We start from the raw sequence: 15,867 nt of genomic DNA, 5'->3' as shown, positions 1-15,867 counted from the left end.
CTTGGTAACTGTGCTCTATGGAATTGATAGAATAGATTGTTTGCAAGGCTGAATAGCAATGAAGACTGAGATAACAGTCTCTGTTTCTCACACACAGTAGCAGGGAGCATTCCCCAGACAGGCTGGCCTGTAATAAAACAGGAGAAGGAGCAGAAGAAAGTTTTCCACGCTAAGCTTATCGTATACTGGAATCATCATTGATCTGAAAATGGTCTTGAGCTGGTGAATTGTTGTGATCCTCCAATTGCTCTTTGCTTTGGTCAGATTTGACATCAATTTTTTCTCCTTTCCTTCTCTAGTCCTAGGTGACGGGAATATATTTGGTCTTCTGTTTAACAACTTTGTAAAATAACTCTTGCAAACACAAAACAACCAAACACATTGATACCTAGCCTAGCTCATAAATATGACAGATTCTTTCTGAGAGGCATTATAGCTACATGACTGAAACTGGGTTTCAGACGAGAGTTTTACTCTTGGTTCTGCCAGAAGTGACATTGTGAAACATCTCAGTCCCTCCTCTAAAATGAAGAGCTATGCTTGCTTCCCTCTTAAGATGGGGGCATGAGACCTTCCTCAATATTAATGGTTATAAAGTGCACTGAATTATTAACACCAATCTGTAGAAGAGGAGAGTCTAGTAGTCAGGGTTTCCTGGCTCCCAGCCTAATAAACCTTCCCTTAGATGAAAGAGGAGCAGGAGGTTCCATTTTGTCTATAGGCTTTCAGGAGTGTGTGTATGGCTGATGCAATATTCTCAGTAGGGTTTGAGAGCATGCAGAGTTCAGATTAGAATTTAAGAGCAGGCCTCAAATTTATATGCAAATAGCAATTTTCTGCATCTTATAACTTAGCCAAATCTGGTGGATTTTCACAGAAATAGCAAGAGACACCTCATACCACAGGACCATCTCCCTGCCAAATTTCAAGTTCTGTTCCAAACCATGGAGGCATTATGGACAGAAATCGTAAAAGCACCTAAACCCCATTGAAAGTTAATGGCACTTAGGCTCTTCATTGTCTAAGTCTGTTTTGAAAATGAGATTTAGGTGCTTTTGAAAAAATGTACTCTAGAGCTACTTAAAAAACCAAATCAACCCTCAATTGGTTAAACAACCTGTTTTCCCTGACCTTATTCTCAGAAATGACCAAAACATTTTCAGTGAAACTCAAAAAAAATTAGCCTGAGGCATAGACCACAAGTGAAAGATTTCAGCCTGAGCTGTTAGAATTTGCCAAAGTTATAAGCAATTGAAGTCATTTAGTAATGAGGAGAGAAAACAACCTGAATAGTAGAATTGATTGAAAATTTTCCAACAGTTTTCTATTTAAAAAAAAAAAAAAAAAAGCAAGCACATTTGACAAACTCTAAAAGTGTCATGGGAATGAATCAATTTCCGCAAAACTTATGCTGGAATTATCAGAACATTTCATTTTGACTTTATCATTTTGTTTTGACTTTCACTTTAATTTTGATAGTAAATAATATATTATATATTAAATAAACTCTAACATATAAACTATACTATAACAGTAGAAATGATAAAGTAGAAACAAAATGTTTCAACCTTATCTCAATCAAGGCTTTTGATAAAAACTAAATATTTCAGAATATTTCATTTTACAAAATAGACCCAGATTTTGACTTTTTGTCCCAATTTTGGACAAAATCAAATGTCAACATTTCCCCAGAATGGCAATTCTATCTTTTGTCCAGCTCTACTTTATACGGTCACTACCAGGTGCCGCTAGAGCAGTCCTTAGGCTTTTCTCTGAGATTGAGTGATGGAACAGGCTCATCCCCTGGACAATGTGTGCCAACATGGTAGAGTTGCATAGCCATTTTGAATTTGAATGTTTAACAACACCACAAATAAGAACACAGGGTGAGATTCTAGTGGCATTCAGTTGCTCCTTAAAATCCCCATTACTTCAAGCACTCACCTGAAGTGTTTGCTTACAGGTACCAGGAGAAAATGCCACTTAAGTGCTTTCAAGAGCAGAACAAACGGAAGTTCTCAGATTCCCTTAACAGCCAGCGCTGGAGATTCTTGAAAAGTGGCCTGGATGATTTCAGAAGTGGCTTCCCTCCTCCATCTGACAACATGATCACCTGTGGCACAAAGGGACCTGTACCAATTGTTCTGTGTAATAACGCATCTAATGCTTCACGCATGGCCCAGAAGAAGAGAAGGAAAAAGTGCACCAAAACTCAAGTCAGCCCTTCCAAACTCAGTCCACTGCAGAAAGCCAGCAGGGATCACATTGCACAGATAGAATACTGCCTGAGCCAGCACCCCCTAGCACTCTACCCTCATCTGGAAGAAAGCGTCCCTCCAGAGGTAAAGACCCCATGATTGTTGCTGTTTTCATTTGAGACAAGTGTCCTTCTGTCAAGTTTTAAATACAAAAATAACCCAGTTGTCAGTTTTTTGAAGAATCAGCTGTTACTTAAATTGAAAATCTACAGAATATATGACTCATCATGGCAAGATGAATGATTTTAAACATAGTGAGAGGCCTGAATTGACGTCAGCCACAGGCTTCTGAGACACCCCCTGCCGTTGTTGAGTTTTGCCGCATTTATTTGCGGTCAGTGAACCTGCCCCCATTCATTTGTCAAAATATAACATGGAAAAGCATTATTTTAAAAGGGCTGCTTTAGAAGTCAAGCGCACGGTGCTATATTTAGGCAGAGTGTATAAGCAATTAAGATATTGCCAGACGGATTATAACTGGATGTTCCTATAACTGGATGTTCTATGACAGTAAGTGTATCTGATGAAAATCAAAGAGGTAAGAGTTTGACCAAGACACCCAAGTGAGTCCTGCCTTGATCCACCTCCCGTTTTTTCCCAATCTGTCTCTAAAAAAGCCTTATCTTTCCCCAGCCTGCATCCCTGCCTATTCCTTGCCTTGTGCGAAGAGGCAGGAGGGAGTAGTCAGCACACAGTTCTACCTCCGGTTTGGGTCAGGAGGAAGCTTCTGTTACAGAGCGCAGAGGGACTCTGTATGGGCAAGCTGGGGGCAGGAAGTGAAGGTGGGTGGGAGAATTAGCATGGTCATTTGGAGAGGTGGAGACCAGGCAAAGGGAGAGCTCTCATATTGGGGGAGGGGCGTGGGAGAGTGGAATTTGTGGCAAGTATACTCCTCAATAGGGCAAAATGCTGTGGGGGAAAATACTGGGTTTGAGTAAGTTAAGCAGTAAGATCATTAGGGGAAGTGTATTTAGCGTTTCAGGAGAACCCTTAGAAATCCAGGGGGCAAATAAGGAGTCTTGGGTCTGATCAGGTCCCAGGTCACAGGTAGACTCAGCCCCTCTCCTTCGGTTATGAAACAAGGGGACTTTTGATGAGAATAAAGCCAGTAAATTCAAAACCAACAAAAGAAAAATCTTTCACACTCATTGCCACTGGATACTGTTCAGGGCAAGAGCTTAGCATGATTCAAAGGCGGACTGGACATTTATATGGATAACTGTCCCGAGTTAAAGTCGTTAATGCAAAATACGGTTCTGGAAGGAATATAAAACCCTATGCTTCGGGTATGACACCAATCGAACACAATTGGGGGATTGGAGGAGTCTGTCAGGGGGGCAGATTATCCCACATCTGCTAACTAAGTGGTTTCTTATACCTTTCTCTGAGGTATCCAGTACTGGCTACTGTCTGGGAGAGGAGAGTGAACTAAATGGACAATGGGGCTGATTCCGTCTGGTCACTGCTGTGCTGTCCAGGAGCACTGCTTGTTATCTCCCTCCCTCCCCCCAATGCCGTCTCCATGGGAACTGCGCTGGCGAGGTATTTATGCTTTGTTCTTGCTTGGCTCTCAGCTTTTCGAAGAGGTTGTGGGCATCCTGGATCCTGAGCTGTGCTTGAATAGTGAAGGTGGATGTGAGGATTGTGAGCGGGACAGCCACACGCCCCAGAAACTGCAATATCAGCCGGAGGATGGGAAAAGTAAAGAAACATGCCCCAGGCCATCAGCACCGTGAGTATTGGATCGGAGAGGGCATGCAGCACCAGGGCTGCCTGAATCCACCACCGCTGCTGAGCCAGGGTTCAGTTCAGTCCAATCTCACTCCTCTGAATGTAGCTGTTTTGAAAGAGAGGAGTTGCTTGTTTCTACGTCTGGATGTATTCCACACTTTGCCAATTCCCCATCAGAGTCCTGCATGTCAGAGACCATTTCATAGGCATGCAATAGGACTGGGTCAGGAAGTGGTTGTGGGAATCCATGTTCCCCAGGGAGAAGGAGAACAAATACGGCCTATGCATGAGTTTTAAACGGTCTATTTACACATGTGATATGGAAATAATCGTGCCAACAAGGGCCAGACACAGGTGAATTCTCTGTTGAAGTACACCCCCAGTAACCCTAACAAAGTCAGTGGTGTTGCATGGGACAAAAGTCAGCACAGAACTTGGCACGTAGTGCAAGGAAGTTTCCCCCACATTACTCAGTACTGCAAATGCATCTTAATCCTGACACACAGCCTCCTTCCCCTCACTCTCCTGCCCTGCTTTGCCATTCCTGAACAGTTGTCACATTTCCTGTCCATATTTGTTACCTTCGTGCAGTACTATTTACTGGCGTGTCCAAAAAGACCTTGGGAGTCAGCTAGACCCACGTAATATAGTTTAAGGTGGTCAGTGTTCTGAGAAACACCTTGTGTCTTTTACTGAAAAAATATTTCTTGGGTCAACTTTTTTAATCCAAAGGGACAGTATTTATCACAAAATACCCCCCCACTTGCATTCTTCAAATTATACTGATTATAAACTGATGTCCAGAGTGTATGAATTAGTCTTGCCTGGAGGCCACTCTCAGGACTGTGGTCACATTGTGCTGGGTGCTGTACAAAACCATAAGGAGACAGTTCCTACGCATCAGAGTCCACAGTCTAAATCAAGACATAAGTAGTGATAGAACAAGCAGGTAAGGGAGGATGAAGGTAACAGTGACAGAAAGGTGCAGGTGACAGACATGTATCATTTGCCAGTTTGAAGGGCTGTTTGTTTTTAGCCAGATTACTTTTTTTTTAATGCAGATCTGAACATAAGCCCGGTCTTTAAAACTTGGGATTGTCTTGCTAGATGCAGGATAGGCAGCTTCCCTATGTTTGTGAGACCAATTTGAACCAAGTCCTTCAGAGTTGAAAGGTTAATGCATGAAATCACTGGGCTATTTAGTCCCAAAAGTACAAGTAATTTGGAGATAAACTGGACTGTCTGTGATCCAAAACAAGATAAACACAGGTTTTATGCTGTCCTCTATAGCAGTGACTGTGCCATGCCAATCTTATTTGTGCTAATCAAAGACATTTCAGATGTTATTTTATAACATTAATATCTTAAGGAGCAAAGAGTCGACAGGCAAGAATCTGCGGTACATGTGCCTGTCCAAGAAAGAGGTAGCAGCAAGGGAAAAGGAGATGAGTCTGAGCTACATTCCTCCCCTTGATGAGAACGTAAGGCGAGTGACTAAGGCGTTTTGTGACTGGGTGGCTTCTTTGGTAAGTAAACGAACCTGTAAAATCCCACTCTCTCATTCCAGAAATACAATGATCAAGATTAAAGCCAATGTTCTCCACACTTGGGACCTTAAATATGACTTTGGATGCTTAGCTTCAGGCACCCAAGTCTGAAAACTTTCATCCTAATTTACCACTCTGATGTTAGGAATGTTTGGAGTCTGACTGAGCTCAACCAGTTAGAATGCAAGCAAACAGAATCGCCTGTTCTGGAATACTGCCAATTCACTTTGTTTACTCAGAGCATTTCCCTGCAGGGGGCACACAGTGTACTTGTCAGATTTCATTTAACTGCTCCATTCTGGAGTCAAGTCCATTTATTTGATCAACATTAGTTTATCAATTCATGTATTGTTGTTAAATGAACTTTAAATTTGCCTTACTATGAAGGGTACATTTTAAACATGTAAAAATCGATAGATTCAGTAGCAATCAATTGTGGCATTAGAGATATACCTTGGCTATCCTAAGGAACATGAGGTCTGGAGATATCAGTGCTGCACTAACCAAACCAGAGTGACAGTGAGATAAGCCACTTTCTCCCACTCTTACACTGTGCACTTGGATTATTATTACAGGGAGGAGAAAAATACCACGTCGATGAAGACACCATTCTGAGCTTGTTTGACACTGGATATGAAACCAAGCCCGTGTTCTCTGTGCCCATCCATGTTGTGGAACTAAACAATGTGCCAGCAGAGCTGAGAAAGTATGTGGGTGTTTCACCTCCACAGACTGCTGTCAAGAGACCTCTTCGCACCAGGTGCCATCCAAGCCTTGCTAAGGTAAACAGGCGTTTTCAGTTGTTTCTAGTTATTTTAGGAGCCTCAATTTTTGGGTGCCCAACTTGATAAATTAAAGGGGCCTGGTTTTCAAGAAGTGCTGAGCACCCTCTTTCTGAAAAACAGGCCCCTTTAAGGCCCCTCTGAAGTTGGGCACCAAAAATTGAGGCACTCAAAATCGCTGTCTGTTTTGAACATTTATGGACCCTTATTTTTGCACGGTGCAATCCACTAGAACAAGGGGAAGATCAGATCTGGGAACATCATTTAGGACCTAATCCTACAGTCCCTTTACCGGTCAAGCTGCCACTGACTCTCAGAAGTTGTGCTTGTATAAAGTATCTGATCCAAAGCCTGCTGATGTTAATTAAAAGACTAGTTGAACTCAGTAAGCTTTGGATCAGATCCAGAATTGCAGGCTCAGACCCAGTGGGCCAAATTCAGAGGTGGTGTGAGATGGCATAGTTAGACTCTCTTAAATGCCAGCTCTTACATCTGTGCTGGTGTAACTCACAGACTGAGGAGCAGGGAGAAAGTGCAAGTTAAAGTGCAGAATGACTTTCAATTTACAAATTCTTACCCCTCCTCTTCCTTGCTTTTCTTGCTACACTCTTTCATCTTAATCACCTAAAACTTGGGCAAAATATTGTTCTACTAGCCACAGACCACTCGTGTCAAACTTGAAGAGGAAGTGACAATTTTAGGGGAGAGGGCAGAGTTGGGGCCAGATATAGGTATATAACAGAAAGCTAATCACAAGTATAGCTATGGAGAGGCTACTGCTTCTCCAATATTGTAGCTAGTTTTGCTTTAGAGACCATGAGTATGTCTATACTGCAGAGTGAAGTCGACTTACTTAAAATTGACTTTCACCTGCCAATTTTTACAAGTCGCTGGAGCATGTGCACACCATGCTTCTTGCGCTGGGCTCGTGCATCCACACTCGCCATGCTTGTGTTGACATACAAAGCAGTGGTACTGTGGGTTGCTATCCCACAGTGCAACTAGCCGCGGTGGCTGTTGGGATGAGTTTCATTGTCCCATGATGCAACACTCCTTCCCCCTCCTTTCTTCCCCCAAACAAACAGGAAACTGGTTTTCGCGCCATTTGCTTATGCCGTGCACTTATCATTGCTGCAGAGACATGGAGCCAGCTCAACTCTGCACTATTATTGTGAGCATCCTTGAGTATTTTCAAAGGAGAGCGAGAACCCTAAGCACAGGCGACAGCAATGTCACCGAGGCTGCCCTGCTACAAGACATAGAGCAGAACAATTCCCGATTGCTGCAGGTTGTAACGCATCATCTGCAGTCTGTGGAGCACTGGTTCTATCCCGGGAAACAGACTGGTGGGACCACATCGTTATGCAGCTGTGGGATGATGACCAGTGGCGGCAAAACTTTTGTATGCGAAAGGCCACTTTCCTTGAACTTTGCTCGGAGCTGGCCCCATCCCTGAAGCACATGTTGCTTGAGACAAGCTCTGACAGTGGAGAAGAGAGTGGCCATCGTTCTGTGGAAGCTGGCAACCCCCTACTGTTACTGTTCGGTTGGGAATCAGTTCGAAGTTGGTAAATCTACAGTGGGAACTGCCGTGATTCAAGTGTGCAGGGCCATCAATAGACTTTTACTACAAAGGCTAGTGACTTTGGGAAACGTGCAGGACATAGTGGATGGGTTTGCCGCGATGGGGTTCCCAAACTGCAAGGGGCCATTGATGGCACGCACATCCCTACCTTAGCGCCTGCCCACCTAGCAACTGAGTACATAAACTGCAAGGGGTACTTTTCCATGGTGCTGCAGGCTCTTGTGGATCACAGGGGTCATTTTACAGACATCTATGTGGGGTGGCCTAAAAAGGTGCATGACGCACATGTATTTAGGAACTCGGGGCTCTTCTCTAAAATGCAGGCAGACACTTTCTTCCCTGACCGAAAAATTCACGTCAGGGGTGTGGAAATGCCAATAGTGATCCTGGGGGATCCTGCTTACCCCTTACTCCCTTGGCTAATGAAGCTGTACACTGGGCACCTCGACAGTGACAAGTAGCATTTTAATAACAGGCTAAGCACTTGCAGAATGGTGGTGGGATATGCATTTGGGCATTTAAAGGCCAGATGGAGATGTCTCCTTACTAGGCTGGACATGAGTGAAAAGAACATCCCAACAGTTATATCTGTGTGCTGTGTTCTTCATAATGTGTGTGAAGCGAAGGGGGAAAGGTTCCCCCAGGGTTGGGCTGTGGAGGCAGAAAGACTGGACGCCAATTTTGAGCAGCCAGATGTCAGCAATATGCTCAGAGCTAACCGCGGAGCGCTTTGCATTCGGGAAGCATTGAAAACCAGGTTCTGCAATGAGATGCAGTAATGATTTCTGTTCCTGTATGTTTTGTGCCTTTGCTTACCATCCCCCTTACCATCAATATCAGGACCCTCCAAAGCCCTCCCCAAACAAGCTATGAATTAATAAAGAGACATGTATTGAAATGATGCAAACTTTTATTTATGAACATTCAAGTCAGTGGGGGCAGGAGGCAAGTGTTCATTCACAGTCTCAAGGGGTAGCGTGTTTGCATTACAAAGCAAAATAAAAATCAATGAGAACTGTTAATTGTTAGAGATAATCAGTGAAACATTCACACTGATAGCAGAGTTAGGATTTATACCTGCTGTAGGTACCAACGGAGACATGATCTGCTGTACTCAATCCATCTCACATTCAATGAGTGCCAGATCCTATCCAGTTATCAGGTCTGACATTCTTCCCAGTAGAAAGCAGTGGTTCATATACATGTGGTGGGAGTAGAGGCAAACACAAACATGACTAGAGAGTATTACTAACTATCTTTTTACAGGATCCATCCCAACCAAAATGGGAGAAAATCAGGTATGGAGCTTGGTACCTTGACCCAAAAACATGGAGAAAACAGAAAGCAAATGAACCTTTAGAGGATCCAAATGCAGCAGTTGATACCTTTCAGAATTTAAGGAAGCAATTTAGTGAAAAGGTACTGTAAGCATCCCTGGAATCTCTGTGGTATTATTCTTATCTGAGTTAAAGGAATACTGGAATATGCCTGCACATGATATATTATCTGACACAGTCACAGTAGGAGGAGTGGTTTATATTATCCACCCTATGGACAAATGTGGTCCAGACATGCCACTTAATTTAGATCACACTAAATGGTGGCACAACAGTGCCTGTATGTGGACTGTGATTCTAAAAGGAAACTACATACAAACCAGTGTTTATTTTGAAGGATTTTCTTTTAATTTAAGTGACTTTTTAATGCAGGTGAGAGTGTTCTGCTTCAGTAAATAAGCAGATCAACCAGATACTTTCAAATGTGGCAAAAATCCATTCCCTGGGCGGGATCAGGCATGTGAAATCTCAGCTCAGAAGGAATTGGGTTTTGGCTGCAATATCCACCCTTATAAAATTAGACTCAAATTCATCACTGATGTAAATCAACAACTCTCCTTACATATGTTAAAGGATGTGATGAGTCCTAAAAATAATGCTATGATGAAGTGCTACAGAAGGCCGAGCATTATTATCAGACTGATGATGAACAGCAGAGGGGCTTATTTTGTAGACACTGCATTTACATACACATTTAGTTTCTCTATTTTGTTCTAGCAAAGTGTCAAAGCGATACTGATATCTCCCAGACTCCACAGATTTATGGTTAAGGAATGGTAAAGATACTCTGGGCCCACTAGAGGGCAGCGCTTCCAAAGTTAAATTTCAGAGATTGCCACTTGCTCACTTTGAGAGAGAGGGGACCAGATTATTAAAACAATGACTGTTGTACAATCTCGGTTTATAGTGAATAAGTAGCAGTCTCATTGTTTTCTACTTTAAAATTGTCAGAGAGCATCAGATTCTAGGGTCCTGTAGAGAGATGCAGAGGCCTCTTTTGACTCATTCTGATGTCAAACCAGTTGGGTCCTATTAGCTCCAACCCAGGAATACAAGAGGGTTTGAACGTCTCTGAGATAGAAAGAACTAAGGGCAGAGACAAATGAATGCTGCAAAGAAAAATCAGTGGAGACAACCAAGGTCAAGAGAATAATTAGGCCGAGATTTGGATTTGTTAGTACTGTTTACGTTAACAATAAAGGCAAACCTCAGGGACTGGTAAGTTTGAAACAGATCCTGTGGTAGGAGCAGATTGGGAAGTGTATTGCATCTGAAAGCTTTACAAAATCTGTTGATCATCATTTTGATAAAGCATTTATTGGAAAACAATGTACAGTTCGACCACAAGTTATTGGACTCGGTCATGTTCACTTACATAGTAAGGAAGAATAATTTCCTTCTGTGCAAGAATTCCTGGGTGAGTTCCCTGGCCTGTGTTATACAGGAGGTCAAATCAGGTGATCGTAAATTAACCTTTATGAGCTATTAAAAACAAAATCATTCTGCAGGGTTGGAATGTAACCAGATTTCTATAAAAGCAGCAAATCAGAAATCAGTTAAGCTAATTAAAATTCCTAATAGTTAATTGGTATTTGCTGTATTTGTGAGAATTTCATAGCAATCCCCTTTGTGGTCCCTATTGACCCAATGAGGGTGTAAATAGAAATAAGTTTCACAGACTTATTTTAAGTTTCCCCTTAGTATGAGGTTGTTCAAGTCTGTTTTGGAAATTCTCCTAGGAGGCAGAGCTCATGCAGCTCCATGGAACACAGGCTTTTAAGGAATTCCTCGAAAGGAAGGGCTACAGGAAGCCTGAGGTAAGTTTGGAGAGAGTAACAACTGGTCTACATGATCAACAGCATGGGCCATGGTGTCCAAAGCCAGTGCACTCAGGAATCAGGGCTGTGCTTGCTGCAACTCTCTTCAGGCGCCATTGTTTCTAGCACAGTCTCCCTGACCCACGTGGATAGGGATTTTTAGTCTCAGACCCATATGAGAAGCTGATTATATAGCCATGCTATGGGCTAGCTAAGGGTGTAATTTATAGGCCCCACCCCACAACAAGATATAGCGTATCCGGGTATCGTAGCGTGGTTTGGTTCTGCTCAAGCAGGCCATGCCACGCCTTCTTAAGGAACAGTACTCTTAGCTCGGGGACCAGATGCAAAACCGTGATGCAAGTTTATGCCACTCCATTCAGCCAGCCAACTAACATCAGGTCTGCATTTGTCCTCAGGACAGCTAACGCAGCTTGGATAGAGCAGTTCTCACTGGTCAGGGAAACTGAGCTTCAGCCGTGCTGGCAACAGCTGTGTTGGAACACAAGTGTAACTAGCACAGTGCTGCTGTCATTTGGACAGGATTGTTAAAAGGTGTAAGCTTGTGGGAAGCTTTCATTGCGTTGTTACCTGCATGGTAACTGTGTCAGAAGATCTCATTATCCTGCGCAGTCAGTCAACATTTCATCAGGTCTAAATTCATATTATTAACAAAAAATCTCTATATATAAACACCAAGTACATTGATTTCTTGATCCCCTGTAATTTCTTTTAAATATTTTTTGTATTAAACAGTCAGCCATTCAAGTTCATTGCTAGTAATTGTACTTATATATATGTTTCATTTTAGTTCCTTCTGCAGATGCTGGCTGCAGGAGATGCTAATGGACCACAAGAGGGGACTTCAAACAGCTACAAGAAAGAGTTTCTGAAGAGACCCAAGGAGATCAGAGAAGGATCTTCCTCCACAATTGTTAATTAATACAGAGTTCTAACTTTACTCACAAGAAACAGAAACTCTAGTGAAACTGTTTCTGGAAGCTTCCATAATAGTAACCTTGAAGATAGGTTGATTGTTTCCTTCTTTAGAAATTGATAATCTAATATCGTTTCAAGAGCAGTACTTGGATTAATGAATTCCAGACACATGCCAGCTGTCCTGGCTGCTCAGCCATGGTCAGGGCTGGCTGGGAAACCCTATTATGTTCTAGAGATTTCAGCTCAACTCTAGTGCACTAATTTGGTTAAGAATCCTGGCCTGGTTTATTACTTGCTAAGTACCAGCGTTCTGCTCAGTGCTCATAAAGGAGTTGTCCTTTCCCCAAAGAGCTTGCAATCCAAGGACTAGATTGCTACTAATCCAGGTAGCCCCCAGTAGGCATAGTTTCTCAAACCAAGTCTACACTAGAAAAGGTTTTCCTGTAGAGCAATGCTAGCAAACCCTCCTCGTGCTCTTGGCTGTACAGCGTATACAATCAGCAAGTGAAATAAGATATAGGGCAAAAGCACTTTTGTGCCAATGTCTACATTGTCCGCACTATGGTTTCTGCTGGTATAGAAATTCATTTTAAAGGAAAAAATGACCCCTGTTAACCAATGTTGCTATATCAGCAAGAGGCCTGAAAGAGCCCCTTCTGAGGCAGAATTCCTTCCCTGTTTACTCTTTGCACTGGGGGGAGGGAGGGAGGGAGGAGGAGCGGGGACGTAGAGGAGATAGAAATCTGTTGCTGGTCTATGTCTGCATCTCCCACTGGGGAAGTGCTGCACTACCTCCAGCAGGGACCTGTGCTTTCCAGGCACATTAGAAGGAAGCAGAAGGGGCAGAATGAAGGAGGAAGGAATAGTTTTGTGAGGGGAAGAATGCTGGAAAAGCAGAATAACTGGCTGAAGGGAGTTCTGGGGACAGAGCTGAACCCTTGTCAGTGCAAGATCTGTATTACATTATAGTCCCTTAATGAGCTTTTTCCTCACAGATTTTTACTGCCATCTGGCAGCTTTGGTTGATCTGTGTTGTCCTCATTTAGTTCGCTGCAGTCTGGCAGCATTTTTGAGGAGCAATGCTCTGTTCAGTTCATCTTAATGTATATTTCAGCCTTTACTGCAGATTTTCCAGCCAACTCTGCTTCCAGCTTTGGAATAAGTATAGCATTCCCTTTACTGAAAGGATCTTTAAAAAGCTAGCAAAAATCACATACTTACAAATGAGAATGAGGACTAAAAAACTTACCCACTGCAGTAATTGGAGCAGGTGAGCATAAGACACCATCAGTTTGTTAAAAAGCTAAGCTATGACTTCTTCGTGCAGTGTCTAAAGACAAAAATGGCTCTGGTCAATACATCCCTGTGGGTCCTGACACAGAAATGATTACAAATGGGATATGCCCAGGAAAAGAACCATGTCTGATCTGATATGCAATTATAGAACCATAGGGTTACAAGGGTCATCTAGTCTGCCAAGATGCAGGATGTGTCTAAACCATCCAAGAGAGATGGCTATCCAGCCTCCTTTTGAAAACCTCCTCTGAAGGAGCTTTCACAACCTCTCTAGGCAGTCTGTTCCATTGCCCTATGGTTCTGACAGCTAGGAAGCTTTTCCCAAGATTTAATCTAAATCTGCTGTGCTGAAGTTTGAACCCATTGCCTCTTGTCCTGTCCTCTGTAGCAAGAGAGAGAACAACTTTTCTCCTTAGGCAGTGGTAGAGCAATCAGGAGGGGGAACCAGATACAGTGGTGGCAGGGGCAGGAAGTCCTGCCTCATGGCAGGGCTTAGATCAAGAACAGAGATAGAATATTTTCTTAAAGACGGGCACATCGATTACATCAGACATGTACTCTCATATAGTCCAGTTCCGTAAGCTGCGTGGTGACCAGAAGTCTTGGCCAATAGGCTCTTTCAAAGCAGGAAAGTATCCCTCAGCGATGGTCCTCTCCCAGGATTCCTTAGGCAGCACCCAAGTGCTCTCCTCCTCTGACACTAACAGTAAGGTGACCAGAGGTCCTGATAATACCCCAATTTTATATGAGCTTTATGTGAGCCATCCCAATATTAGGGGCTTTGTCTTATTTATATAACCATACCCTTCCTCCCCCTCAAAAAAAAAAAGTGTCCCGATTTTTCACACTTGCTATCTGGTCACCCTAACTAACAGAGAGATAGGAGAGCTTGTGATATAAAGAACCCCAGCATGTGGTGTTAAGAGGAGATGAATAGGAAGACCTCTGTTCCCTACTCTTTCAACAGCATGAACAAGCTCTGTATTACTGCCCTTGGTGTCTTCTTCCACTGGGGAAGGACAATCTCTCAGGGCCTGTGTTTTGTTTGCTTGGTTGGTTGGGCCTTTTTGCCTGAACCCAGGCCACCTCTATGTGGTAGGGGGGTATCTGAGATCTAGACACCCCTTCTTCAGCCTCAGGGTCCTACATAAACAATTTGGAAAGTCCTGCTTTCTTAAAAATGTGGGGTGAAAGCCTGGTGCTACTGAAGTCAATGGAGCCAGGATTTCACCCATGGCCTTTCCTTCCTTAAGTCCCTTCTTGCTTTCCAGGGACAGCTTGCTCTGTTAGAGATGGTTATTACAAGAGAAGAGAGGGTCTGAGCATGTAAAGCTGCTAGACAAAGCTTCCTGCTCCTCTTTGCTTTGACTTTTTTTCCAGACTAGATTCCTCTATTGGCATTACTGAATACTTCAGACTGTGCTTCAACAGGGATTTGGGGACCAAAGCTCCAGTCCTGCTCCCTTGGAAATAAATGGGAAAACTCCTAAGGACTTCACAGAAGCCGTATAGGGCTTCTAGTGGGTGATGTGGAAGGTATCCTAGTGAGTGTAGGCTTGTTGCATGTCTTCTAGGACTGTCCTGTTTATTGAAACCAAATTTGTGCCTTCTTCTAACCCCTGTTTACTGGGCACGGTATTTTGGGAGGGTTTTTACACCCTCTGAAAGCATTTGCTCTCCTTTTGCTGCATAGCACCTGCTTTGGGAACCGTTGTTCCTAAATTTTCAAAGTGTTGCACCAGCTTTTGCCAGGAGACTTGCAGTAAGGTCCACTTGAATCCTGCAGCTCACAGCCCTGACAACACCTTTACCGCTTATTCCACAATGTCTGCATGCTCTTGTTGCAATTTCTGCTTTCCTACTCACAGACAAACACAACGTTGGCTGTAGGGACTTGTTCTCTTAAGTACCAATGTGGACCCATTCCCTCACTACCTGTGCACTTCATACGCTTTAACAGATTTATCCTCACAACACCCTGCGAGATAGTGATGTGCTATCATCCCCATGATACACAGGGGGAAACTGAGGCACAGAGCAACTAAGTGACTTCCCCTGACACACAGGAAGTCTGTGGCAGAGCAGGGAGTTGAACTCAGCTGTGGCAATTCGTAGGCTAGAACCCTAACCACTGGACCGTCCTTCCTCATTCTCATTCAAGTGTGACTCCCAGGCACATTCCAAACTCCCACTGAGTTAATGGCCTTACCCTGACATATTTTACTTCTAGGAATTTGTCAGCAGTGAATCAGAAAGGGCCACAGTGGATGCGGACCCCTGCCTTGGGACAAGGAATATTGAACTCTTGTAACCCTGACCCTAATAGGTGACTGACGCCAGGAAATAAAGTTCAGTCTCTTCCTACCTGCTTAATACACTGACATTAGCAAAGGCCTCACAATAAGGTGCTTGAAGGTGTCCACATTTTAACCCCCGAATAAGTGGTCTGGCTTTCAGAAGTGCTGTGTACCCAGAAAGACACTGTCAATAGTGGTTTCTCCTTAAAATATTTCCAAAGTGTATTGACATGGTTATTTTGAAGGCTTTCTTCTTCCTTTATGTGTTTTTTGTTTCT

General features: G+C 43.3%; 1 protein-coding gene across 1 annotated transcript; it reads left to right on the top strand.

The window, feature by feature from the left end:
* The first annotated feature begins 1,976 nt into the window (after positions 1 to 1,976).
* LOC137159180 (protein FAM47E-like) lies at positions 1,977 to 12,166 on the top strand. The gene is made up of 7 exons (XM_067557375.1): positions 1,977 to 2,342; positions 3,833 to 3,990; positions 5,359 to 5,515; positions 6,112 to 6,318; positions 9,170 to 9,322; positions 10,980 to 11,057; positions 11,869 to 12,166. The coding sequence occupies exons 1-7, from the start codon at positions 1,977 to 1,979 to the stop codon at positions 11,998 to 12,000; spliced, it is 1,251 nt and encodes a 416-aa protein (XP_067413476.1). The 3' UTR covers positions 12,001 to 12,166.
* Positions 12,167 to 15,867: the final 3,701 nt, after the last annotated feature.

Source organism: Emydura macquarii, unplaced genomic scaffold (assembly GCF_026122565.2).
Source record: "Emydura macquarii macquarii isolate MOO-44397 ecotype Brisbane River unplaced genomic scaffold, CSIRO-AGI_Emac_v2 contig_1790, whole genome shotgun sequence".
Taxonomy (NCBI): Eukaryota; Metazoa; Chordata; order Testudines; family Chelidae; genus Emydura; species Emydura macquarii.
This window is presented reverse-complemented; position numbering and strand designations above follow the sequence as displayed.

Bases quoted from the DNA above. Each gene is read 5' to 3' on its own strand.
- LOC137159180 (XM_067557375.1), top strand. From the start codon at position 1,977: ATGCCACTTAAGTGCTTTCAAGAGCAGAACAAACGGAAGTTCTCAGAT. The intron at 2,343-3,832 runs GTAAAGACCCCA...CTTGGCTCTCAG, and splicing joins AAGAAAGCGTCCCTCCAGAG to CTTTTCGAAGAGGTTGTGGG. The intron at 3,991-5,358 runs GTGAGTATTGGA...TAATATCTTAAG, and splicing joins TGCCCCAGGCCATCAGCACC to GAGCAAAGAGTCGACAGGCA.